The sequence below is a fragment of the Gasterosteus aculeatus genome, chromosome 14, assembly GCF_964276395.1.
Source record: "Gasterosteus aculeatus chromosome 14, fGasAcu3.hap1.1, whole genome shotgun sequence".
In the NCBI taxonomy this organism is placed as follows: Eukaryota; Metazoa; Chordata; class Actinopteri; order Perciformes; family Gasterosteidae; genus Gasterosteus; species Gasterosteus aculeatus.
In genome coordinates, this window is record NC_135702.1 from 11992525 (window position 1) to 12019692 (window position 27168).

Genomic DNA, 27168 nt, shown 5'->3' on the forward strand with positions numbered 1-27168 from the left:
TTGAAGTCATTCAATCACTTGCCATATTTCATTTCAACGCGGGGGGGCGCAGCAACGTTATGATCAGTGCTACAGAAGGACGATACAGCAGGTGGTATAAGGTTTACCTGTGCTGAGCATTCCTGTACGAGTGGATCACGTGGGATCTCTTTACCAATCTGATCACATGTAATATCTGACCCTGCGCCCGTCTTCGCCCACCAGCTTTACAGAGCAGAGAGAAGCTGCAGGTTTAGAGGAATTAGGTTAATCTGACTACGATAGAAACATCTGCCAGAAGTTAAAGTTAACCAGGAAGATTGGCACATTCTCTGTTTTAAAGTGTGATTTTAAATAAGTCCGCGTTTAAGTTGAGATTTACCTTTTGTAAAACGTAACAATACTGTCTTAAGCAGAGATAAAACACATATTCATCCGCATTACTGAAGATGTACCGCAGCATTTACTCAAATCCATGAGATCAAACGGTGGTGTGAGGATCAGAGCGATTGTCGAGTTTCATTCAGACGACAACAAATTCAGCTTTTACTGGGCCTTCCGAATGTCAAGGGTCTTAAACTGAACCAGTTAAATCAGTCAGACAAGAACCCAAATCACAGGCCGCCGTTACTTTTGGACCTTGGCCATAAGCACATGAGTAATGGCCAACAATAAAGTAAATGGGTTCACAGGTGCCATCACTTGGTTAATGAATATGGTTGTGAGTCTTTGCATTGGTATTCAGAGGGAGTCTCAGGAAATAAATGAAGTTGATAAACTGAGGTGAAGAAGAAAGAAACAAGAAGAACAAAGACATTCTTCAATTATAACATGTATCACTCATAGTTTATACAAATTAACCCCTCTTAAACATGGCCTATTTATTGATGGAATTAAAAACAAACTTATTTTTCCCATCCAAGAATCAATAAATGAAATAACCATCTTCTAAAGGGTTTATTGATACATTTATTAAGTATTTTCTGTTTGGCCAGTTAGATATCTGTTAATAGAATATCTATTAATAGAATATAATAGAATGCTTTAATCACTGATATGACACCTGTGGTCCACACGAACACATTTCACATGTGAAACCGTGTGGCAACATCAGTATTTCATTCGTACACACCCCCAAACAATGATTTGTTTATTACTAGTGTTAACTGTGTTTCCCTGTCACTGTGGATCAAATCGGTACCAACTAGTTGTAAGTGATGAATCTTTTAGTGCTAAAGATTAAAATGTCTTCCTTTTACCTTCTGGTGACGAGTCTCTTTGTTACTGAGTCATCTCGCCACCTTTAGGTTACAGGATGGGTGACTCAGTGCAGTATCCCCAGTGTCCGCGCCCACCGCGAGTCACGTGTCGAAACTAGAGGTTGGGGCCGCACGCAGCTCTGCACACAGCACACCTGCGCGGGGTAAGGCACGCCCACATACCTGCGAGAATCAGGAAGTGGCAAATACATATTTCGGACCAGACGAAAACAAAATACTCACCAGAACACCACGTCCTCGTCCACCCAACGCGCATCTTATCTTTCCGTCTTTATCGGCTCTGGACAGGAAACAGACGGATTTTCACCTGGTGAGTAACGTCAGGTGTCGTATTGTCTGACCGCGATGTCGACGTGTTCTCGCCGTGTTTCCTCGCGCTCATGGCCGTACGTGTAAAGCGTTACACCGATGCGCGCGCGAGCCACGCAGCTTTATCGTGGCGGTTTAAGTAATAACAGTTTGAAGGTGACGTTAAAGGTGTCAGGCCACTTTTACGCCTAATGTGAGCAGCAGTGTGCGCAGGCCTCAGTGCGTGTTTGCGCTCGCGCGCCCGCGTGTGCGTGTGTGTGTGTGAGAGAGCGCGCAGGTGCGCGCGCCTTCTCCCATTGAGTTGGTTCAATGTAAATATAAATCAGTAGGCACACAGAGTGGGGCTGGGCTGCTGCTGGAAAGCCGTTGTTGAACCCGTGTGGCCCTTTTGGAAACCAATTCTGTTGCTTTTCAACATGAACTTCGTCTATTATAGACGTTTCTGATATTTAATCTACCTCGCCTTGATATACACTCACTCGCCACCTTGCTCTAAACTCGTATTGTCCAAGAAAACTGTCTACAAATCAGTTGAAATTCTTGAAAAGACGTAAAGATTTAACGTCCCTTTGGAGCATGCAGTTTACTGCTGCAACATGATAAGCAGTGTTCTCCATTTGCATTCATTATTCAGTTTATAGTACTGGTACTGGGACACGGCCACTTCCCTCCAAACAAGCCAATTAAAATTGTTCACAGCAGACAATGTGACTTTTAGGTATTAATTCAAATGAACAGAAAGCTCAGTTTTATACGAACGTATAAAGCTGGCATCCTGTTGCCAGATACTGACGTGTAATTGCAGAATGTGAACTCTTTTTCAGGTCTCTAAGCCCAAAACCATACTAAGAACACGCTGTGTGGTCCTCAGTGGAAGGCAGCTGAGCACTTATTCCTCAGATTACATTGTTTCATTTCACCGTCTCTTGAAAGAAGAAGAAAACAACTGCAGGAAGGACCAGAGGCTTCTGTTTCATGCAAAACTGCAACATCTCCACTCTTGTTTACCACTCTGTATCAACCTAGTGATCCAGATTGTACTTGGGGTGGGAACATGCAAACACAGTTTCTCTTCCTTCTGCCAGCCCATCGCTGCCCCTCCCTCTCTCCTCCCTCTCCTCACCGATTTGTGAGTGGCATGTGTCCCTCCATCTGTCTCGCACATGCATTGCGTATGGACATTGCATAATGGGCTTGGCCCTTGAACAAACTGCTTATGTAAAAGCATTAAGATGACCAAACAAGTCAGCCTCTATTTGCTTACCCTGTTGAAGAAGAAGAACAAAATAGAAGACATTGCCATTAAATGGTGATAACGTGCTTTGACAAAGCACGTGGGCAAAGTGCGATTTGCTCTTTCACTGTTTAAGTGTTGAAAGAAAAAAAATCCTCTGACCTGCATGTTTGATTCGGGTCACATTTAGAGAATGACTGAGAGAAATTGTGATTTAAATCAGAAAGGTTTATGGTGGATTTAGAAAAACCCACTTGCGACTGTCATTACCATTGCTAAGTATTTCTACAAATGCTTTTAGAAATGCTGGCCGATCACTTGTACTCTTGGAACTTAGAAAATAAAGTGCACCATTAAATCTTGTGAAATGTGCACTGCAAATATTATCCAAATAGTTCCAATGAGCTGGCCAGCGTTGGTGGGTGTGTCTATCTGTGGGGGAGAAACGGAAATCAGATTCAAATGATTCGTGTTGAAAAAGTACAACTGCAGCAGAGCCAAAAAAATCCAAAGAAGCTTAACAGGTTTTTCAAATTTTGGATAGAAATTGAATACAAGTTGCCATCTTGCAACCAGTCATGCCGTAGAAGCCGTGAACTGTTGAGCTTTGAGGAGCGAGTGTGCTGAGGAATGATGTTTGTTTTTAACAGCCTCACTTATTTAAGCACAGAAACTAGGAAACCGTTTTTAAAGGGAGTGGAGGGACGTTTAGTGATATACACGTATTTGCATTCTTACAGACACTGCTGTCACATTAGTGCTGTAAATCGGCCCTCGACATGTGCAGGATGAACAAACCGATGAAGTTGTTGAGTTGTGTGACAGTTAAAAGATGTTAAAACGCACAGTAGACTGGAGCGAAGTCAGGCCTTTATCTATGGGTCGGTCCCTGCAGGACACCTCTTTTTTAAATCACACATATGATCCATTGTTGGGTTTTATTCAGCTGTGAAACACCGAAGAGTGCAGGTCTGGGCTCCCTCGTGTGTTGTGTTTGCGCATTTTAATCCTAAATGGGGTCTGAATCCCTACACAACTACCTACACTCTATCAGGAAGCAGTCCGGGCTGGATGAGGGTCCAGTGTGAGATTACTGTAAAGTGTTGGATTATGACAAAACCACCTGTGAATGTCAGTGATTTCTGCACAGTTTATCGCCTTGTTTTGCTCTGAGTCTTCTAAGCACGACTCCTAACAAAGACGTCTCCTCGTTTTCTACTTCTACCTTTGTGCCGTTGTTACTCAACACTTCTCATTTTAATGATGGGAGTGTGTTATTTTTGTTTCTCCCCCGCTGTGCTCCTGGTATTTTTAGCCCCCCCTTGGAGCGCTGAGGGATTTCTGCTGCTCCATCAAATCTGTAGCAGCTCTCATGGCACGACCATCCAAAGCCGTAATCCAGACATCCAAGCAGCTGCAATGTAAATCCTGTCCAGAGTTTGCATTGGCTCCGTGATGTACGTTTAATCTGTGCCGTGGCGTGCCAGCGTCCGGCTCAGGTGAGGCAGTCGGGGGGAGTTCGGGTTGTATTATTGAAATGTACCAAAAACAAAGCTGACGCGAGCAGCTAACAATATACAGATTGATGTTTTAGGCAACGTAAGGGAGGTCAGATTTGATCTACGGCTGTCATGTTTATGACATTGGTCTGATTTCGAGTTTGCTTCATCAGCTTGTTACACGATGGAGGCTGAGATAATTTCCCCGGGTCCTGGCGACCTAAAGCTGAACTAAAAACACAAGGTTTAACTTGACTCCAGGCCATGTGTTTTTTTTTTTCTTCCACTTCAGTGGCCCGGTTTGAATAAATTGGGTGGCTGCAGTTAATTCTTTATTTGAAATCCATTTGTGCTAGAACATGAAACAAAAGTCCAGTCCGTGTCTGTATTCAAATCAGAGACACTGTGTTCCTGAATGGAAGCCAGGGACCTTTTTCTTTCTTTTATCTTTATCTGTTGTTTTAACGCAGTGCTGCGTTTGTTCTGAATGTGGCCAGTTTTAAGAAGGCTTGCAAGATCCTGAATTATCCCACGGTGTTTTCTTCTTTGGTCACTTTGACCCCAAAACACTGAAACTGCTTCTTTGCAGGTTGCAATAAACCTGAGTCATAAACCCTTAGACAAAGAACAGATACATTCAAAGGATGAGCACCAAATAGCTGGTTTATTACCTGGTATCTTTCAGTGTAAACCATGGTCACGCTGCTCACATGTTTCTGTCTCTGGCTAACGTCACGCTGTCTGCTATGCGGCGGGATGTGCGCCTGGCATAGGGAGGAATACGTGTTTCTGTCCTCTCTACATTTGCCAGATCCCAAATGTTTTCCTGTTGCAGAGGCATCGACGAAGCTCCTATCTGTATTCGTAATCAACAACGTTCTAGCACAGATCCTGGTACATCGTCTCCCTGTGTGCCACTGAGCAGCACTGTTGTTCAAACACTCTTAAAAGCACATCAATGATCCACACTGTTACACTGGGTCACACGCATGGAGCATCCCTACTTTGACATAATCCCTTACTGACTTAAATACTCGCCAGAGCACCAAATATGTATTAATCCACAGCTCAAAATAGTTTTCAGCAAATGCACCCTTTGCAGAAATTAGCCTTTTTAAGGGAATTAAACATACATATCTGTGGGATGCTGTCAAAGATTTTCATCAAACCCGAGACAGGATGGGGGAGGTCTGATATTTTCAGCCAGAAACGCATTATTCCGCTTCATTAAGTCACTGCATTATCAAAGGGGAACATCAAATGACTGAATCAAATCCTGAATCAGAATATGCCAAAGCAGCCGCAGAAAGTGGTTGGAGGCACATTTGAAAACAAGGTTTTCCACATAATCGCGGCACTGCTCCGAAAACGTGTTTTGTTCTCTCAAATCTGTCCCTGTTTGCGCTCAAATCTTGAAGTGCAGCTTGATTACAGCTTAAATGAGCTTAGTAGCAGTTGTCCCCAATAAACCCCCCCCGTTATGGGTTAGCGCTGGCGGAGGGGTGTGCAAGGGTGAAGTAAAGGGGTCTGTCTGTGTGTAAATGTGTGAGAAGACTAAGCCTGGATGGGGGGATTACAGCAGAAGAGGGCGGAGAGCATCCATGCTCTGTCAGGGCTTAGTACCACAATTATACCAGCGGCGGCGACGGCGGAGGCTGCGTTTTCATTAGTGTAATGTCCAGAGAAGCTCCAGAGTTACGTAAGAGTGACGCGCTGTCATCCTCTCTGGGCCGCCCCCCCCCCGCCTGGATGGAGCGTGGCTGTTTGTTTCCCCCTCGCTCCCTCCCTCGCTCAGCGAAAAAGCCAAAAGGACATCTGCCGTAGTGGGCGGCAGGGGACGGTACTCGTAGTCGCTGCGCCGCGGGGACCTCGCCGTGGCCCGCTGCCATGAGGAGGACAAACCTGTGGTGTTGATGGAAGGAGACGAGCGGCGGCGGAAGCGTTGAATGTGCCGGCGGGCCTCCTACATCTGTTGGAGGAGGAGGAGTTGGCGGAGGTGCAGCGGCAGTCAGAGCAGCGTGATGTCGCCGCCGATAGAGAGTTAGAAGATGAAGTTTAAGAAGTTCATCACAATCATGCAGGCGGCCATAGGGATCGTGCCCCTGAACAAACGGGAGCTTCTGCCCCCCGGCAGGAAACTGTGGAGACCCCTGGGGTGAGTTGGCTCCCTTTTGTCCCGTCACCTTCTGCACGGCAATAGTCAACTGCATAATGTGGCAGAGAAATGATGGACCTTTTTAGTGTCTTGTTCAGGGAAGCACCAGATGGATTTCTTGTTATTCTTCACACTAATTTTGGGTTTATATGACCAGGATTTTGAGTCTTTGACTCATAGACCTTATATTGTCGAAATAAATATTGTTTATATTCTTGATAATTCAGGGTAAAAAAAAGAAGCTACAAATGAAACTATCTGCATTGTTAGGCATCACCAGGAGTAAATAAAACATGTATTATGAACGCCGGCTTTTCTGGGTGGTTTGACTTTGATCGAGACTATTTCACACAACCCTTCTGATACACTTGGACATAAAGATTTGTGCCCCTGCTGCTTTGAAAGACAGACACACATGATCTTTTAGGTCAAGTCGTAGGCTGCTGTGTGTTAGGATGGGGGAGGACAGATCCTGAAGACGTCCACATTGTAGGTGTATCGAATCGCAGAGATTGTAGTATTGATTGTCATCTTACTTCTATTTTCAAACTTCGCCTCACCCCATTACCAGTAGATCCGCGCTACGAGAAGAACCCTATAGTTGGATGTCACCAATTTGCTCGCTGTGCTGATTGGAAGATCTATTTTGCATGTATCTCTTTCCTTGGGTGATGTATTGCGACTAGGGGCTCGGCGGTATGGCCAGAAATTCATATCACAGTATTTTGTGACACTTTACAAATGAATTCATTGATATCGAAAAAGATCGCAGGCCACCTGAACAGCTGTTCACCGCTCGCTGGCCAATGGGCGCCGAGATAGCTTGTTGTGTTGGCAGCAATACCAGCGGCTCAACAAACAATGCAATGAATAGTTAGTTAGTTAATAGTATAGTTAATTTATGTCAGATTTTTCACCCCAAACCCTCCATTGAATATCCATGTTTTATATCGAAATAACCATGACTCAATCTCTATACACACAACACAAGTAGCTCCGACCGCTACGCGATGAGGGGAAAAATAAATTCAGCTTCCTGCCGAAGAGCACCGTCAGTTACTACGGCGATACACGGTGTGACGGTGGGTGAAAAGCTCACACCGGGAGGAAATCTTATACTATACCGCCCAGCCCTGATTGCAACCAGATGATGATGATGACGATTATATCAGTTTCATTCCTTCTTTCTGCACTACCCTGAATGCATCACTTTGCAACACAATCCATTTCAAATAAAATACTTCTAAAAGTACTATAAACCGCTTATTTGAGATGCACGGATTATGTGTCGCTACATCCACAACCCATCTTTATGTCCTAATGTGATTCCACTGACAGATGTCAGACATTATCATTGAATTATTAAACAGACACTTAAGTGATTAGTAGTTCAAACGAGGTGCATGACTTGTCAGGGAGGTAAAATGTAATGCGTTGTGTCTTTATTGTGACAAAGTGGTTAAATGGTAGCAGCTGATTGAACAGATGTTTTTAGATGTGTTGGGGTTTTGTAATGTTTTAATATCCGTGCACAAACAATAACCTCAGTTATATCCGATTAAGCTCGAGACCAAATGTAGTTGGAATCTATTCCAGGAAGTGTTTGGGGTGTTCACCATGCAGGAAATGTCAAACAAAAGACATTGTGGAGCTGTAACATTGTACAGGAACCAGAGTTTCGGAAGCGTGATCTTTTATTAGGGTCAAGACTTCAAGGATCGCTGTTTATTGAAACATCACAAGCGCTGAGACGACGGGGAACATGCACATCTCCACAGAGCAAGAAGTTGATGCGGCCATTCCCAAAGTCTACATTCCTTTTTTGTCTTGTATTGACTAACTTGTTCCTGGAGATATGAAGTTGAGTCTACAAGTCTGTGCTTAACGTGTGAATGGTGGCGTGTTTAGTCACGCATGGGCCCTCAGTACTGTATCCAGCCAAATGATCCAAATGCATCAGAAACCCGCCCCCCCTTTCCTCCCCGCCTGACTCGCTGCCGTGAGGTTGAGAACGTCAGTAGTTTGAAATGGCGGGAGAACTCCACCCGTATGAGCAAATTAGTGATCAGGTCAGAGATACTCCTTTAGAAGTGAGGCTGCAGATTATAGTGGCGTGTGAGCCAGGTCTCCTCTGGATTTACTCCGAGCCACCGTTTTATTCTCTCCATTTATAGCCCTACTTCATTGTCTGGTCCTGTGATATTTTCTGGGTACAATGTGAAAGATGATGACTTCTTTAAATTACTTTGGATTGAACAGTCCGAAAACCAATCAATTAGACAAGACTATTCACCATTACATAAAACACAAAGAAGCATATTCAAGAAGCTGGAGGATAGTTTTGCCTGTTTTTATGGTGGCTGTTACACTTTTGACTGAAATATTGAAATATTTCAACAATATTGTTATGAAATTTGCTGCAGTTTCTACGGAGCCCAGAGAATGAACACGTGGCCTTTGCTGATCCTCTGGCAGCAAGCTCCCACTTCTCATTGAAATATCTCAACATAATTATGTATCAGGCATGTGACTGTGTCCCAAGTCTGAACTTAAAGGGACAGTGCAGTGAGTATTGCCCGTTCATAAAGTCAGTAAACTTTATGAACAAGAAAGGGGTCAAAATCAATAGAGGGAGTTTCAGTTATTTCAATTTGTAGTCACCAATAAGGACTCTGACCTCCAAGAACTATGCATCCTACATTTCCCACAATGCAACTGAATCGTGGCTTTTATTAAAATCTTTTCTCAAACACGGCTGTGAAACCCCGAGCTGATAATAATAATAATAATAATGACATCATCACAGGTTTTTTTCTCAGAGTGAAGATTTGGTCTCATCGATTAATTTTTTTGTTTTTGTGTAACATCCTTACAGTAAGAGTTTTATTTTAAAAATGTGTGTTTCCCTGTGTGCCTAGGGACCAACCTGGCTCCGAGCAGACCAGCACTGATCTGCTCAAGTCCAACCGCAAGTTCCGCTGGTCCAGAGAAGCCCACTACTTGTACCTTCGCCGCCTCTCTTCACGCAGCTACTCTGCTATTACGATGGTACGTTCTCCGCATCGTGTTCCTCTGCGATGCTCCGTTGCCAGAGCGACGCAGAGTCCGGTTTTGATGTGGTCCTGGCGACCTGTCTCACCGTGTGTTTCAGTCTTTTTAAAAGCAAAATGTCTGCACCAGTTGCAAAGCTGGCAATCCATTCAGAGAGTTTAGGCTTGATCGGGTCACATGGCTGCATGAAGCGGTGGGTTCATGACATCTGATTGGACGCCTACTGTGTGATGGCTGTGATGAAGATTTAGACCTTGCTTTTCCTTATGTTCATGCTGCTTTAGCGGTTTACATGCTTTCACATCACTTGGATGATTGTGTGTTCATAATCCCATCACTGTATAAAATGAAAAATGCATGCATTTTTTCTGCTTATCCAAAATGTATTTGAAAGCCGCAAACAAGGCTGCTTGTGTTCTGCCATGCTAATGATTTGAAGATATCATATTTTCCCAGACTTCTTTACTTATTTAAATAAAGTACGCTTCACTGACCCCATGCGAATCCAGGATGAAGATTAACCAAAGAGACATGTTGGTCATGTCCCGGAAGCGTCATTGTTTTAATGAATTGGCCACACAAATTATTCAGGCCGATGAAGCTGTTTTGCATTTGGTGGCCTATTTTAAGGCATATTTGGCATATTTCAGCTATTGAAATATGTTGAATTTGACATGATGGGCCAGAGTCGATCTGAAATGTCATTATGTCATTCCCAAAGTGCTTATACACTGAAGTTTGACAATATGCCTCAAATGTTCTTTTTAGCAAGCATAAAAGCTAAAAGTAATTTGTTAAAGTAGTGAATAATGACAGCAAACGATTAAACTGCACGTGGTATCGGGGATTTGGAACATTTTTGGAGTCAGCTGGCGTTCTTATCTGTGATTTGTCTTGTTTATAAACTACTGGATTAGGGCGGACTTGAATGGATGGAGTTGATAGTATTACACACACACACGAATGCACACACATACTCACACACACGAAAACAATAGCTTATTGTGGTACAGCTGCACATGGACATAGTTTTCTAGACTTGTTGTTCAGGAGTTCATGTGTATGAGTTCTACAACCTTTACAAATATTTGTTTACATCTGGTCTGGGGTGTTTTCTCATTCTTCCAGTAAAAGTAAATCTTCACTCTCCAGCATACAGTGATAAATAAGACTTGTGTGTTTCCAATTGTTTTTTACAGCAGCTTGTCTAAGGCCCCTTCCTGTTTTTAAAATGTCCCCTGTTCACAAAGGCGGTTCCATCAACAAATGTTTTCTTTGTTTGCTTTGGAGGAAATTCACTGGTTGAACTGGAACTGCGACTGTAATCATTGTTTGACCTCACTAAAGGCCATCTAGTGTTTTTTCTACACTGCGGTGCTTTTTCCTCTATTCTTGGATGCAGTTGTGAGGAATTAAGAGAACAGATACATTTCAAACTCCACGTCAAGGGCGTGGTGGAATAGGTCACTTTGGAGTGAAACGCTTCGACTTTTCACACACATTAAATGAACATTGATGTGCCTCTGTAGAGCATTTGCTGGTTTCTTTGAAATTCCCTCCACCTACTAAAATATATATATATTTTTTAATTGCATTTCCTAAGTATGTTCTGCGGTATGCTGTGTTAAATCTGTTTGCTTCTGTCTGGAAGCCTCACAGCTTGCTCCTCAAAAATCAATGGGAATTCTGGACGGATCCATCTTGGTGGTGTTGATCTTGCGAGCGCCCGCTACACTTGTATCTATAAAGCGATCATCGGTTCGTTATTACTGATAACCAAACGAGCACTTTGTTAATATCAAGTGAGTCTGTTATACACTGTTTTAGCTTTATGTTATGTATCACAGTTTATTTTAAGACCCCCCCCCCCTTTCACCCCCATGCTGATATTTGGTATGATCTAACCGAGCCAGGAGCCGTCGGCGCTAGTTTTTGCTCTGAATGTTTACTCTTAATGTTTGGAGTAATAGATCATGTGCGATACTTCAATTTAACAAAGTAGGCAAAACTTTAACACTTGTTAAAAACTTTAAACTCGAGTGTCATCAAGACTTTGATCCACATCCGACCGGAAAGGTGAAAATAGTTTTTGTTTTGATCTGAAGTCCCCGTCCCGGGCAGTTCAAAGTGCGTGATGCCAGTAAACGGAGGAGGGCTGCTCTCGCTGAACAGATACACAACACAGTATTTTACCGTAAGTACTCGCATTCAAAAATACACGTGTTGATAGACGATAGCAGCACCGATATACTCCGGTTACAGTATTTTGTATTACAGCATTTTTTACTCGCGAGTTCCCTTGGACGCCTGTTGCATCTTGCTACACCTGCTGTGATGCTAAGCTAGATGTCAGCTAGTGGCGTTACTTCACGTTACTTCAGTTTACAGAAACGCGTTCAAAGTGAATACGTTCAGTTCAAAACGCTGTTTTGCTTCTATAACTGTTGATGCTGTATCGACCTTTCCCGTAGTTGATGCTATTGTCTCATTTAAAGTGCGCTTCCTTGTGGTTCTCTGATGGTGTAATGCGGCCCTGCGGCCAGCAGGGGGCACACACGCTCAACCGCTTTCATCATCACCTAATTCAAATTAAGGAGGGTTCTACATTTCATTAGTTGCGACATATTGTATATGTGTCCTAAAGCTAAATATATTTAGTTGAACAGATAATAACTGGCATGCTTCCTGTGAGGACTGAGATCGTCCGATTCAAATATATTCAGTGTATTTTTTTTCATTCAAACTTAATTTACATTTCCAAAATATTTTGAATGTTTTCAGTACAATTTCACATAACCGATCAGGTTCTTCCTTTATCAAGTTTCCAGATGTGTTTTATTGGTACCGGAACAAATTTTGAACAATACCAGCTTGTTGAGCCATGAGCTGAAACAATAAATTAATGAAAAATACTTATCTGCGGAAATTAGTCTCAAACATGTGTCAAAAGCTCTTAATAGCACTATGTTTCTGTAACCTCCGCTCACATATTGTGTTTATGTTGGTGTAAGAGTCATCGTCTCCTTCTCTGAATAATTTGTCCTGGCCTGGTGAGCGTGACCCAGTATTCCTCCTCACATGGAAATATGTTTGTCTTGTTATGTAACGGCCGACACTCAGGAGGCCACGGCTTCTCCAGCAGGCCTCCCTGCCTGCCTGCCTGCCTGTGTAATTACATTACACAGTATAAGAAGACTGTCTTGTTAAAGCTAGTTTGGCCTTACCAGAAGCTGCTTCATTTTGTTAGACTTTCAGGTAATAATTTCCTCTTTCTACATGCTGTGATTTTCTCTTCTGCAGCAGCTTGTGGCCTCTGGTGCAAATGTCAAAGAACCACTTCATTATTCCTCTATTCTGTGTTAATGATTTTTTTAAATGTAAAGTAAATACTCACCAAAAATCGCTACTGTGATGCAAGACAATGGTATTTCCCTTACATACCCTCTGATGCCCCTGCAGCTGGCTTATGATCCAGTTTAAAAAATGATTGTACCCTTTTATACTATTTCACTTTTCAAACATAGTGCATCAGGAAGGTTTCTATCACTACAAGGCGGCTCAGTCCCTCACACAGACAGCGAGCGGGACGGCGCCGCGTCTCCATTGTTGTCTCAGGCCAAAAGTTAAAAATACATGGTAGCGTTATCATTCCTGAACTGCAGTTTGGTTTATATCAGCCAATTGTCAGAGTAGAAAAAAATGTTTCGTGCTCTAATGTTCTTTTTCTAAGTAGCGATTGTTTTTATATTCACACACACACACACACTGTCCTGCAGCCTCCGCTGGTCCTCTGGTTTTTCCCTCCTCGGCCAGAGGATGAAATAAGTGGCTTGTGATGGATGTGGCACGTTGAGGCTCTGTAAAACATGTCTCATTTGTCTTGGGAGTCTGAGCAGACATCAGAGCGAATGGTGCGACTTCCGGTCGCGTGCGGACGTTTGATCACCGTGTCCCTGCGCGGATGTCGGTGTGCCTGCATGTTTACGCCGTCTGCAGACGGTGGGATTTGTGGCGAATGTAGGCCAGCAGAATCCCTCTTACGTCAAAGGCGGGCGGGCAGATGCAGGCGGAGCGCTGCTGCTGGTTGTGCAGCTGTGGCCGTGCAGGAGACCGTGGCGCACGTCGGCGTGCCAGAGCACCGCTGGCGGTGAACAGGGAGAGACGCAGAGAGGAGGAGACGGACAGCGCCAGCCATGAAGACCGTCCTCAGCCTGCACAGGAAATGGGCACACGCGGTCAAGACCATACGCATCCTGCAGGGGCTCGTGAGTGTGATTGTAGACGGCAGATTTGTTGGAGTGGCTCAGCCGGGCAGCTGGAGCAGACCGGTCCGTGGCCGCGATGTCGGGGTGGCGGTTGTTTTGAAAGCCTCATGCGTGTTACAAGAATTGGTCTATTCACGTTTTTTTTTTCGTATTGCAGACAAAGTAGCATCAACTGTTGTAAAATGATCAAAATGAGTTTGAGGCTGAGGTGTTTGATGTATTTACTCAAATTGAAAATATATCCATGGTGTTTGAGAAGAGTTGAGGCTTGGTTTCTGTTTTTAAAATCTTTGAACGTTGAATATTTCTGACAACTTGGTGGTTGGTAGTCGACAGCGACGGATGGAGTGATTGGATTATTGATTATTCATCATCAGATCCATCAGGGAGCGGATCGTTAAAAAAAATACTGGTTTCAGCTTCAGATGCAAAGATGTGGTTTTATGATTTAACACCTTTTGTCGGACAAAAAAAATCTCTAGTGAAGGACTTGAGCTCTGCTATTTCCTGTTGTCGTGACAATGAGTGAAACAGCGATTGATTTAAAATAAGAGGAAAGTAATTGTTATTTGCAGCCTTGTACTTTACTGCCCTGTCTGCTTTTCGTGTATCTTTTGATTGATTTATCTCACATGTTGGCGGTTTCCTGGAACAGTAACAAGACTCCCCCTGAACGAAAACTCGCCGATGTAAAGTGTTCTCGTCGATAGCGACCCGACAAGAGACGGACGTTTCGCACGGGGCAGCGTGCCGCTGCTCGTCAGCGTGTGCTGGCGTTGTCTGTTTTTTTTTTTTTTTCCTTTCCATCCCGTAACACTTGATTAATCGGGTCAGTGAAATACAACTACGGATGCTAATCTTCCCTTTGTCTCCACAGAACCCGGTCATGGAGGAGACGGTGTGGGAGCAGTACACCGTGACTCTGCAGAGGGTGAGTCCATCTGGCCCAAAGCACAGCGGACCGAACCGCGTTGATGCTATTCATGAATTAGACATAAACACACAGAGCAGGCGTCTAGGAGTTCAGAGAGCACCCACATTCCCCCGACCTCTGTCCACGTTGTGGTTAATAATGGCTGGTTGTGTCTCAACCGTCCGGCATCCTGCCACCAACCAAGTGCACCGAGCTGCACGCTGATTTAAACGCGTGCAGGACTGCGTGAGCAGAGCAAGCCACTTGGGCTTCACTAATCATCACGATGAGCGCATTGTCTCCTGCTGTGCTTCACTGGAGCCAAAAAAAGCAGATTTAGTGCAAAAAGGTCTGCTGGAGGCATCCGCCCCCCCCCCCCCCCCCACCCCACCATTATTATTATTATTATTATTATTATTATTATTATTATTATTATTATTATAAAATAATATGTTGATGTACAGAGCAGAGAGGGACAGCTGGCTGTCCCTCTCTGCTCTGTACATCAACATATTATTTTATGTTTCTACTATATGATACAACCTTCTTTTTAAACATCTTTTTAAAGTCCACGAGGCTTTAACGTTAGGGATGTTACTTTAATGTCTTGTTGATACGTAATTACGCTGTGTGTAATTGTGCTCATGCCGCCGTTTACAAAGCGCGTAAGTATGATTAACATTTAGACAACGGTCCCGTTGGTGCTGACTTCTGCAGTTGACCTACAACAATGTCCCCGCTGAAGGCCTCTATTGATTGGACACATTGATTACAAAGTAGACTTTATTCTTTGGAAACGATGCAGATGTGTCACCTTCAGCCAAATGGCAGATTTCCATCTGCGGCCTGATGATTCGAAGAGAATATGCAAATATTCATCAGCAATGGAAAATAAATTACAAATAATTAAACATTGGCATGTTTATTATAGAACCATCACACTTTATGTAGTACACTGCTGATCAATGGTGTAACATAACAGGAAGTGGCTGAGAGTCTTTCTCTCTGTGGCCCCACAGATATCCCAGTACACACACACACACACACACACACACAGATTTACAATCTGATTCTCATTTAGTCTCCTCGCCTCTTGATGAAAACAGCAGCGTGATTTTGTTATTGCAAAAGTCCATCGGGGCTCATAAAAACCTCCGATCGGGTCTCCATTTGGTAGATGTCAGCAGCATTTTCCACATTTATTTTTTCAAAGTATCTAAAAGTATATCTTTTCATCAGATGAAGTGGTTATTGGCGATAAAGAGACCGCGGACGCGTTCTCCTCGTGCCTCCGTTTGTCCCTCTGCCTCCCAAGGCCATCTGCTCAGCACGGTGCTGAATTGTATGTTTTATTTTTTTTTAAATACAGATGGAAGGGAGGGATAAAGCGAGCGGGTCATGAAATCGCTGGCCTCGTCTAATCTGGGGAACTAGAGCACTGGCAGGTGGATTCATCCTAAGCTCCAATACGTTTCCACTGGAATCTTTAACAACGGCGATTATCCAACAAAGTGATTTTCACTTGTTTAAAAAAAGCAAAAAAAATTGCTGTGCCGGGACTTGAACATGGAAGTGGAGGCTCTCAAGACCCAACAATGCACAACTGTCCCTCAATCAGTCCCAATCCCTTTAATCAACATTAACAATACACACAGAGCCTTGATAATACATGTGAACTGCACCACGGGGATTACAGGACCTCTCTGACACACACACACACACACACACACACACAGAAATAGAAATAGATGGCAGCTACACATAATTTAAGTGTTTTTATATCTTCTTCTCTTTTCTCAGGATCCAAAGATGGGCTTTGGCATCGCCGTGTCGGGGGGGCGAGACAACCCAAACGAGGAAAGTGGAGAGACCTCCATCGTTGTGTCCGACGTCCTGCAGGGAGGACCGGCGGACGGCTTTTTGTTGTGCGTACTGCTGTTCATGATTTAGTATGAAAACCACAGAAATCATTTTGAAAACATGAAGCGGTTTAGTGTTGGTCAGTTAAAGATGAGTTATATGCTTCAAATATTCACAATGCAAAACAAACCGGAGACTCCTTTTAATCAATTGATGACGTTTGTATTTGCTTTCATGTGATGAGTTACTAGGAGGGGTGGAGATTATCTGATTCTTTATATACATAAAGACAAGTACAAGGACGCTGTCGCTCAGAGTTGTCAAAGGCTTTATTTCCCAACATGTAGCAGTTACAGTATATTACTTATTATGTGACTACTATAGGACTACTTTTGAACGTCACTTAAACGTAAAACGTAATGAACAAGTCAAACGTTTGGACACAATTTTCTCATTGAATGAAAACGTGTGTCAAAACCTTTGACTGATACTTTATGTATAAATGCTTATTTTATATTTTTGGAATAAACTTCCACATTTAGCAGCCTGGCGGTGTTTTTTTAGCATGTAGCTTTGGCTCTTATCGGTGCGTTCTTGTGTTCAGTGAGAATGACCGAGTGATACAGGTGAACGCCATCTCCATGGAGGGGGCCCTCCACTCCGTCGCTGTGCAGACCCTCAGGAAGTGCGGCAAAGTGGCAAAAATTGTAAGCACATCTTTTGGGTTTATGTTTGTTTGAAGCTTATTCTTCTATTGTTGCTCAGTAAACAATAGCCAGAGTTCATTTTAATGCCATGTAATCGTGGTGTGTGTTTGAGACTGTCGGGGGAAGAAATATGCTCACGTTTATTGCTCCAGCTCTACTTGTCCTCCTCGCTGTCCCTCCACCTCTCATGGTGCTGCTGAAGTGACACCTGAGGTTTTTATTTTTTAAAAGTCTTATTTAATCAACAGACCGTCAAGAGGCCGAGGAAGGTTCCAGTAAACATGCTGAACCGCCCGCCGTCACCCGATGACCGAGTCTTCAACAACGACTACAACGAAGATTACAACTACGAGCAGGACCGGCGCAGCGTCTACAGCGGGCGCAGCGCGGTGGGCCGGGACCACAGCCCGGACAGGGAGCGCGGCTACGCGGACTCCGGCTACCAGACGCGCGAGCGGGACTACGAGCGGCGGGAACGTGGCCGCAGCGTGGAGAGGGACCTGAGCCCGGACCGGCCGTACAGGAGAGACGGCAGCAGAGGGCGCACGCTGGACCGAGAGCGCAGCCCCGACCGGTCATACAAGGGCGACCCCAGTCCGGACAGACGGTTCCGCAGCGAGCACGCGCTGGACCGAGGCCACAGCCCCGACCGCCGCTACCGCAGCGAGCGAGCCCTGGACCGGCCGGTCAGCCCGGACCGGCGCTACCGCAGCGAGCGGATGCTGGACCGGGCCGACAGCCCCGACATGCGCTACGGGCGGGAAGGCCACAGCCCGCCGCGGGGCCGCGACCACAGCTTCGAGCGGGGGCGCCAGCGCGTGCACAGCGACCCGAGGAAGTACGAGGAGCCGATGAAGAGGAGCGGCAGCAGGGACCGCCTGGAGCGCTCGCCGTCGCCCGCGGCCATGCCCATCCCACTGGCGCGCCCCACCCGGGACATGCAGCCCCTGGACAAACCCATGAACGTGCTGCTGCTGAAGAACCGGCCCAACGAAGGTGAGGAGCTGACGAAGCTCTCGTAGTAACACTGAGACCTGTAATACGCAGGTTAACCAACCAGCGCTCTTTCTGTTGACTGTGCATGTGTTATTGCACAGCCATCAGATATTATTATTTTTATTGTTATTTTTCTTCTTCTCCCACAGAGTACGGCCTTCGTCTTGGCAGTCAGCTCTTCATCAAAGAGATGACGAGCACAGGACTGGCCTGCAGAGATGGGAACCTGCAGGAAGGGGACATTATACTAAAGGTAGGTTCAAGGTTTTTCTTCAAAATTCAGATTTTTTGTCTTTTGTTTTTGTCAATTTCTGACTTGTTTTTATTTTACGGTAGTTTCAAACCTCTCTGTCACTCTCCTTCAATAACAGTTCAGTGATAAGCATCTGGCCGTCTCCGGACCTCTTTCTCTCTCTCTCTCTCTGTCTCAGATTAACGGCACGGCCACGGAAAACCTGTCACTCAGCGACGCAGGGAAGCTCATCGAGAAGTCCCGCGGGAAGCTGCAGCTGGTGGTGCAGAGAGACAAGCAGCAAGTGCTGATCCGAGTCCCCCCGATGGCCGACAGCGACTCGGAGCTCGATGGTGAGAGACACTCGAAAATGAAAAGCAGCCGGTCCTATCCATCGTAGAGGCGAGGCGGGGCGCTGCTCGTGAGCCTCGCACAGATCAACTGCTGAAACATTGATGCTGTTGTGCTTGTATTTATCCATCAAACTTGTCTTCCTTTCATAATAAAGGTTTTATTAACACATCAGTTTTTAGTGTCATTTAAAGGTGTGCAAATATATATTTTTTAAAGTAGTCCTCGCTCTATGAGCTAATCAGACCTTCACCAAACTACCAGCTACTACCGCCGTGATTACGCACTCTTTTATACCTGGTTTTGGTGTCACATGACCGGACGGCGCGCTGCGATTGGTCCTGACCAATCTAGATAAGTGGTGTGAGTGGATTGTTCACTGACCAAACGTTTGCAGGGGGCGGGGTTGGATGGCCGGAAGACTTGTGACCCACTTTGTCTAGTTCAGTGTGTGCGTGTGGGTTTGTGTATCTTTTTGTTTGTGGGTGTGCGTGTCTGCATGTGTGAAAGTACTCACTCGCCTCCGGGCAGCGTGATGTAATCCCCCGTCCATAATCCGCTGTTGCATGTGACAGAATCTCATTATGTGCAGGTTGGCACCGTGGCGGTGTCCATTGTCCCTCGCTGTAAAGCCTGGTTAAAACAATGGGGACCGATCGAGTTGCGTGAGGAGTTTCAGCTCTGCGAGGTCCGAATCACCTGGAGTGCACCTACTTAATTATCATTTGTAATGGAGTGCTGTGCCACGTCAATCATGCCGTGCTTAAATACATGAAAATGCAATCCAGCCAGTTTGTTGGAGCAGGTGTTATGCATACTCCACTTTGTTTCCCCTTCCTGCTTCCCTGACCTGCAGACCATTTGAATTGTGCACAAGCAAGATTAATTCATTTTTTTAAATGCGGGCAAGTCAAGGAGAAATGAAACCCAATGGGCCTCATGGCCATTTAATATTTAAATTCAGAATGGTGCTTCAGTTTTAAACCCGGCTGTTGCTGTGTGTTGCAGATATCTCCGAGATCGAGTCGTACCGCTCCTACTCTCCACAGGACGAGCGGCGGGGCCTCCCCTCGGACCTCTCCTCCCACTCCTCCAATGAGCGGCTCAGGGAGAAGCCTAGGTAAGCCGTCATTACAACGTGAATAATAATAATTCCCCCCTAACCAAGAACATAACTGCTCCATGCTCTGGGTTTTGTTAAGATCAAAGCCCCCAGGAGTCCGCTCGCATACCCTCAGTGATTGAAAATAAGGACAATGTGGGATTATGTTGATGTGTGTTTCATGAAGCGCAGCCACGTGCAAAAGAATTGATTGATAACGATGTTTTATTTTTTTTCTTACTAACCTTGGATTTCATTAAGCAAGGTTTTTCTCTGCAATGACACTATAATAGTTGTCATTTATCAATTTGTGGTTTTCTAGATATGTTTTGTGATGATAGCCTGCACTGAGGAAAGATCAACAAAGGTCCACCCTATTAAAGATTAACCATATTGTGGTACTTCAATCTGTGAAATTACCAGAGAGGACCCACCCAACAGGCTGGCAAAAATGGGTGCCATGCCAACGCCATTCAGAGGTCCAGACAGGGCTGCAGAAGACACGCCCCCTTTGAAGGCGGAGAGGGAGGAGCCACGATCAGAAACTCCCCCAGGTATACAAGTACCTAATATACTTTGCCGTGAATACGATGATGATCAATAAGCGGTTTTGCGGAAAAAACATATTTCTAAACGAAATGAAACTGTTTCTTCAGTGCCCGCCGTCACTGCTGCCCCGAGGCTTCATGCGGCTCCTAAGCTGCCTCTCAAGCCGAGCATAGAGGACCAGGAACTTTTTGGGTCAGTATATTGCAAGATATATATATATATATATATTTTATTTTGAACCACACTGCGGGATCAGCTCTGTCCAGAGACCCCGTAGTTCACGATTGCAGATCAAGTGGTTTCTGTCATGTATACGCGTAAGAAGACGTTTCTCCCATTGAGCAGGCCGAACACCGTGATGGTGCGGTTCCAGAAAGGGGACAGCGTGGGCATGAGGCTGGCAGGGGGCAATGACGTAGGCATCTTCATCGCTGGCGTTCAGGAGGACAGCGCGGCTGAGCAGGAGGGACTCCGCACAGGAGATCAGATCATGAAGGTGAGACTTCTCTTTGATTAGTAAACCACATGGGACCAGGTTTAGGCAGCAGCTGGAGAACAGCAGTGCAAGCGGAGTAAAATAAGTGTAAAGAGAAACAAAAAACATTATATCCACAATCCATGTTGTAAACTCTGCGCTCTGAGTAAAAGGTTCCTATATACTGTGTTGCATTTAATTGTTTTCTGTATTTTATCCCTCTCTCTGATGGTATTTCTCTACCGACTGGTCCGTTGCAGGTGAACAACATGGACTTCCGAGCCATGGTGCGTGAGGATGCTGTCCTCTACCTCCTGGAGATTCCCAAAGGAGAAGATGTGACCATTCTGGCTCAAAGCAAACCTGAAGGTACAATACTGGTGGCTGCTAGCAGTGGTATGTACATGGCATGTAGTTAATGACAAGATCTGGAGCAGACGCATTCATTATTAATATTACTAAAAGACGGTCAAAGGAGAACCCAGTTGCTCCTAATACAAATATTTATTGCCCTCAATAACAATGGTTAAGAAGGACAGATGAACACAATGCCGAGCACAGCCGAAAACAACGTTGACAAACTGACTTTGTGTGTTTTCTGTTTCAGTGTACAAAGACATTTTGGCATCGGGCCGAGGGGATTCCTTCTTCATCAGGACCCACTTTGAGTACGAGAAGGAGGCCCCTCAGAGCCTTCCTTTCACCAGAGGAGAGATCTTCAAAGTGACGGACACACTTTACGACGGCAAGCTCGGCAACTGGCTGGCGATCCGCTCCGACAAAGACAACCAGTTGCGGGAGAAAGGAATCATCCCCAACAAGAGCAGGTGTGTGCAGGGTGGAAATACAAGGCTCTGCTTAGTTAGTTAGTTAGTCTTCACCGGTTACCACAGTCCCAGTCCGGTTCAGTGATGTCGGCTAAAGCTCCTTTTTCTTTTTGCCTCGCAGAGCGGAGCAAATGTCCAACGTCCAGAATGCTGCTCGGGTGGCGTCGGGCAACGACAGGGGAGACTTCTGGAGGCTGAGAGGTCAAAGGGCGGCCAAGAAGAAAGACTTGCGCAAGAGCCGCGAGGACCTGACGGCGGCTCCAGTCACCACCAAGTTCCCTGCATATGAGAGGGTGGTCCTACGCGAAGGTGCCCAGAACAACCGCTGCTCCCTCTGCCAGTCCTGCTCTCTGTCTGCTTGTGACTAAATGTGTGTTCTGTCCAATGTTCAGCTGGCTTCAGGAGGCCCGTGGTGATATTCGGGCCCATTTCCGACGCGGTGAATGAAAAATTGGGCAACGATCTGCCGAGCGAGTTTGTCGTCGCTAGTAAGTGCTGCCGCCGTTTATAGTTCAACCCAGTGGCCCACTGTGTTGTGCAGCGTTCAATAACATACAATATGACTGTAACTGTGTTTATTTTTTTATCGTTTCTCAGAAACGGAGCCCAAGGACGCGGGAAGTGAGAAGTCCTCCGGAGTGGTGAGATTAAACACCATCAGGCAGATCATTGAGCAGGTACGCTACTCAGGGGCAAAGTAAAGGTAGATTTCTGGAAACCCTGTTGGATTATCTGACATTCCACCTCCCGCCGTGTTGCTCAGGACCGTCATGCCCTGCTGGATGTGACTCCCAAAGCTGTGGACACTCTGAACTACACACAGTGGTACCCCATCGTCCTCTTCCTGAACCCGGACAGCAAGCAAGGCGTCAAAACCATGAGGAACCGCCTGGTACCCGGATCCAGCCGCAGCGCACGCAAACTGTTTGAGCAGGCCGTCAAGCTGAGGAAGACCTGCTCACACCTTTTCACAGGTGGGTTTACCATCCAAGTGCCTAAAGAGGACGTATAATGAAAATTCGGAAAATACGGTTCTTGTACGTCAGCAACGTCATGCTTGAGCGAATGAGCTTCCTTATCAGTCTCTCTCACATGGAATGTGGAATTGACAAAGTTTACTTACCATTCAGAAACGTCCTGTTGAGCCCCAGATTCTCTTGTTCAGGATCTGACTGTGGTTCAAAACAAGATTCTATCTTCTATGCAGTAGCCATATTTCTACAAAGGGGCAGCTAGGCGAGCGCATCTCGTGGGGGGGGAGGTATGGGGGGGAGCTGGCTCATTAGCATTTAAAGGAACCGGCACTCAAAACAGGTGATCTGTGGAGGGCTGCTTTAGACGGCGTAAAAGGGTGCTGTTTTAGATGATCCATGTGGTGTTTTCACCAAAGTGTGTTAGACATTTCATCAAGACCCTAAGGAACCATATCAACTAGTGGTAAAATGGGCAGACGATGGGACTTTAATGACTAAGTGTTACACGCTGCTGCGCGTGGACAAAATCGACGTTAAACATCTAACGACTGCAAACAGTAACAATAAGCAAAAATTATCAAGTGATGTACGACCTCCTTCTTGCTTCTGAAGAGATGCTTGCTTTCTTTTTCTCCATGTGAGGATTGTTTAACTTAAGAACACTCCGGTGACGCATTACAATGAATTGACACATTGTTCGAGAATCCTCTGCTGAATCGTCTTTTTGTCCCCGCGTGCACGTTCAGCGACCATTGACCTGAACTCGGCCAATGACGCGTGGTACGGCAGCGTGAAAGACTCAATCCGGGAGCAGCAGGAGAGAGCCGTGTGGGTGTGCGAGGGCAAGGTGGGTATTTCTCAAATGGTCACAAGAGCTCCAATAGACTTTACAAAAGGAGTGAACGAGTTGTGACGCATGGACGTTTGACTTCCTATCGTCTCCCTTTCCTCCCACAGTTGGACGGTTCAGAGGAGGACCTGGATCTCCACGACGACGGCGTGTCCTACCTGTCGGCGATGAGCGCGGACTACCTGAGCATGGACAGCCGCCTCACCAGCGACTACGAAGACACGGCGGACGAGGGCGGGGCCTACACCGACAACGAGCTGGACGAGCCGCTGGACGAGCCCCAGCCGGTGTCCGCCATCAGCCGGTCCTCGGAGCCCGTGCTGTCAGATGAGGTGTGGAGCGTGTGAGATGGAGGGTATACGGTGCAGCTGTGGGCACCGTCACCCCGCTAACGCTCCCCGCTGTCTCCATAACGTTACCCTGACGACCCTCTTGTGTCCGTGCGCGTAGAAACCTCATCCTGAACCCCGGGGTCGAATGAAGAGGTCGGGGAGCAGAGAGAGGCTGGACAGAGAGCCCAGCCCTCCCATCCCCCCCTTTGTCCCTGAACCTCCCAAGGTGAGATCCCCCGCCCTCCTCCCCCCGCGAGTTTCGGATATTTCGGCCTTGTTGTTTTAACCTGCGGGAGCACGATGCTGAGGCAGATCGTCCTCACCAAAAAAAAAAAAAAGCCCGAAACAAAGGTTTCAGAATGCCCCAAAACACCACCAGCTGTCCTCCTGCTGCAGGTGCGGGTTCAGGCTCGGACTGACTCATCGCGCAGCTATGACTCGCGCTCCAGCAGCACCATCAGCAGCGACGTGGCGGGCGTAAACAGGCCGCTTCCCCCTCCTGTGGCCCTGAAGCCCACCGCGCACCGTCCGAGCCACCCGTCGGAGGAGCGGCGCCCGGGAGACGAGGACCCCGCCAACACATCCTTCCAGGGCAAGGTCAGTTCTATCGTGCCGCCTCTTCATTGGAAAACAAAGCAGGTGACTCGAGAAACAGATTCCTGGTCTTAACTTTAACTCTTAATGTCACTGTACTACTCTGTAGTACTATTTTCCTCGCTTTCTTTTTATGACTTTGTTTGACTCTTCTTAAATCATTATTTAATTCCTTCCTTTCTTCTTTCGCTTTCATTGCTTCTAATATGAAATAGAAAATGGGTGATCAGGTAACTGAATGTTTGCATCCCTCTTTTAAATGTCATACTTACCCCCATCATCTATTGTCATCTTCCTCTCGTGGAGGTGCACTGAAATGTTTCATATGAATCCCGCCATGTGAATGTGCAGTATCTACTGTTTACCATATACAATGGAACGTTTATTAATATTCATTTATCTCTAGATTAAAGCTTTCGAGAAAATGGACCATCTGGCCCGAGCTCAGAGGATCCTGGAGCTGCAAGAGGCGGAAAATGCCAGAGTGAGTATTGTTTTTATTCATATTGGGACAGAATCTGCCCCGATCCCCGCTGTCTTTTCAGTATTTCGCACAAACGAAACACCGTCACCCGGAGGTTTTTTCTCACCTCTAGCTCATAAACAATCGGTTCAAATTGTATAAAGTCTTACCTTAGCCTTGCTGTTGATCAACACATTTCTGGTCGGCTGTACCTCTGATCCGAGTCTTCTCTCTGCAGTTGGAAATCGCCCAGAAGCATCCTGACATCTACGCCGTGCCAGTGAAACAACCCAAACCCAACCTCCACCGGCCTCAGCCAATAGGGTGAGCGGCTCACGGCTCTTCCAACTGAATAATATATTCATGCAGATGTTGTGTGGTTTTATACCTTTTTTGTTCCTATGAAAGGAAACCCTAAACTGCTGGATCATTGCGGCCTCTGTGTGTCTGATCAGTTCAAGCGCCAACCCCGAGCAGCCACTCAGGCCGCCGTACTCCGAGTCCAGAGGGTACGAGGAAGACGAGGCCGAGTACCGCCGGCAGCTGGCCGAACAGACCAAGAGGGGATACTACAATCCTCAGAAATACAATGACACTGAGCTGTAGGCCCCGACGCCAGGAAAGAACGTCTTCAGCGAACACCTCCCTCGTCGGCACGCCAGCCGCTCTCTGGCCCTCGGCTCTCCCGTCTGTTTGTGTTCGCATTTATGAAAATATGTCAATTCCAACTATTATTCTGGACACTTTTATAAATTTCATGTATTCCAGCAAATGTCCCATCCTAAAAAAAATGTTTTGCCTTCGGGGTCATTTGTTTTTGGACTGTGACACCATTTCTTTTTTTTTGATTTAGCGTCTTTACACAAAAGGTTTGAATTGAAGCAGTCACGACTTGACTAAAACACAATATTAGCAGTATAAGGATTGCAGCCATTTTTACACTCATCCCTAATTTGAATTAAAGCTGAAGGTTTATACTTCCAACGGTTTGAACTGACGCAGTCCGTATCAGTCCTACTTATGGCCCCGACTGTATTTCAGTGCATTTGTTTTAAATTGTCTGAAGGTTTTATTTCCTCCCATTACAGCAATAGAAAGGTCCAGTTTATCCCTCATGCACTACTATTGCGAAATGTTTTTAGGATTCTGAGTTTGCCTTTAGAACGTCAGATGTTGGATGACCTTCAGGGCTTTTCAGGTAGACAGAAAAACAGACACTTACCTCTGTAACTGGAGCGAAAACAACCACTCCAGACATAGAATACTGTAGATCATGTACTTTTTTGCGACCAACAATGCTGGGACGCTGCTCCCCAGTAGCTTTCACACCACGTGAGGACCTTCCTGTGTGAGCTGTAAACACACAGGACGTTGGCGAGGCTGTGAAGGCGGACGAGTCGGCACAATGTAGCGTAGTAATCTCGTTTAGCCGCATCGTGAGTCATATTTACAGACAGTTTCATGTTGTAGAAAACATTTGAATCTTGTGTCAACTACACGTTTCAGTCCTGACCAAAAAGTCGCAACGCGCGCCAATTTGGGGGTTTTAGAATTAATTTGTGAATGTAGATACGTCTCCCTCTTATTCAAGTTGTATATATTTTACACAGTTTAATACGTCTGGGAAGCAGCATATAAGTGCCTTATAGCTCTTATGGGGGGAAAACGCACCATGTCTTCACTAAAGAACAATTCTGGAAATGCAGTTCTAATTACGACGTGCAGGAAGATCTCAATTCTAACATCTGAATTTCATTCTTATGAGATAGCAAATTAAAGTCCTTGGAAGCATTTGTGTACTTGGCTGGAACAGACAAAGCAGGTCAAATGTATCAGCACTGCGTGTTCAGATTTGGGTGCGGCACATCGTCTTGTTTCTTTATTAGCTGCCAGCTCTTGCATATGTTTTTTTTTTATTGGATATACACTGAACTCATTTAAGTCTTTATGTGATGACAATCAGTTTAAATGTGTTAGTTTGTGATTGTTAATCTTTGTTACAAAACACTCGTTAAATTCAAATAAATCTAATTTTTCTGAATTTAGTTTTAGTTTTTCACTGCTACATTCTCAGCTGACGTGGAGCTTTAAGCTCAGTATTTTAGAGAATGGCTTCATGTTTCTTGCATACCTCGATGCAGTCGTTTCTTGTCCCACTGAAATAAGCGCGT

The 27168-nt window shown here is 45.6% G+C and overlaps 1 protein-coding gene across 13 annotated transcripts; it reads left to right on the forward strand.

The window, feature by feature from the left end:
- The first annotated feature begins 1158 nt into the window (after window positions 1-1158).
- tjp2a (tight junction protein 2a (zona occludens 2)) lies at window positions 1159-27038 on the forward strand. Of its 13 annotated transcripts, none has more exons than XM_040196953.2 (26): window positions 1159-1569; window positions 9375-9504; window positions 14650-14703; window positions 16486-16610; window positions 17150-17252; window positions 17501-18248; window positions 18398-18501; window positions 18680-18833; window positions 19840-19951; window positions 20357-20487; window positions 20590-20674; window positions 20828-20978; window positions 21218-21326; window positions 21565-21784; window positions 21906-22093; window positions 22177-22272; window positions 22382-22461; window positions 22548-22758; window positions 23505-23605; window positions 23716-23940; window positions 24059-24166; window positions 24337-24537; window positions 24750-24764; window positions 24941-25018; window positions 25236-25321; window positions 25453-27038. In XM_040196953.2, exons 2-26 carry the CDS (start codon window positions 9502-9504, stop codon window positions 25601-25603), a joined length of 3639 nt encoding a protein of 1212 aa, XP_040052887.2. In that variant the 5' UTR covers window positions 1159-1569; window positions 9375-9501; the 3' UTR covers window positions 25604-27038. The 13 variants fall into 13 exon arrangements, with proteins under 13 accessions (XP_040052887.2, XP_077944312.1, XP_077944309.1 ...); XM_040196948.2 differs by lacking the exon at window positions 1159-1569 and adding an exon at window positions 6098-6456 and having other exon boundaries at window positions 25406-27038; XM_040196945.2 differs by lacking the exon at window positions 1159-1569 and adding an exon at window positions 6098-6456.
- The last annotated feature ends 130 nt before the right edge of the window (window positions 27039-27168 follow it).

Excerpts from the sequence above, each read along its gene's own strand:
- tjp2a (XM_040196945.2), top strand. The coding sequence starts at position 6,350 with ATGAAGTTTAAGAAGTTCATCACAATCATGCAGGCGGCCATAGGGATC. Across the intron at positions 16,611-17,149 it reads CCGGCGGACGGCTTTTTGTT|TGAGAATGACCGAGTGATAC; the intron begins GTGCGTACTGCT and ends TCTTGTGTTCAG. Across the intron at positions 21,785-21,905 it reads ATCATCCCCAACAAGAGCAG|AGCGGAGCAAATGTCCAACG; the intron begins GTGTGTGCAGGG and ends TTTGCCTCGCAG.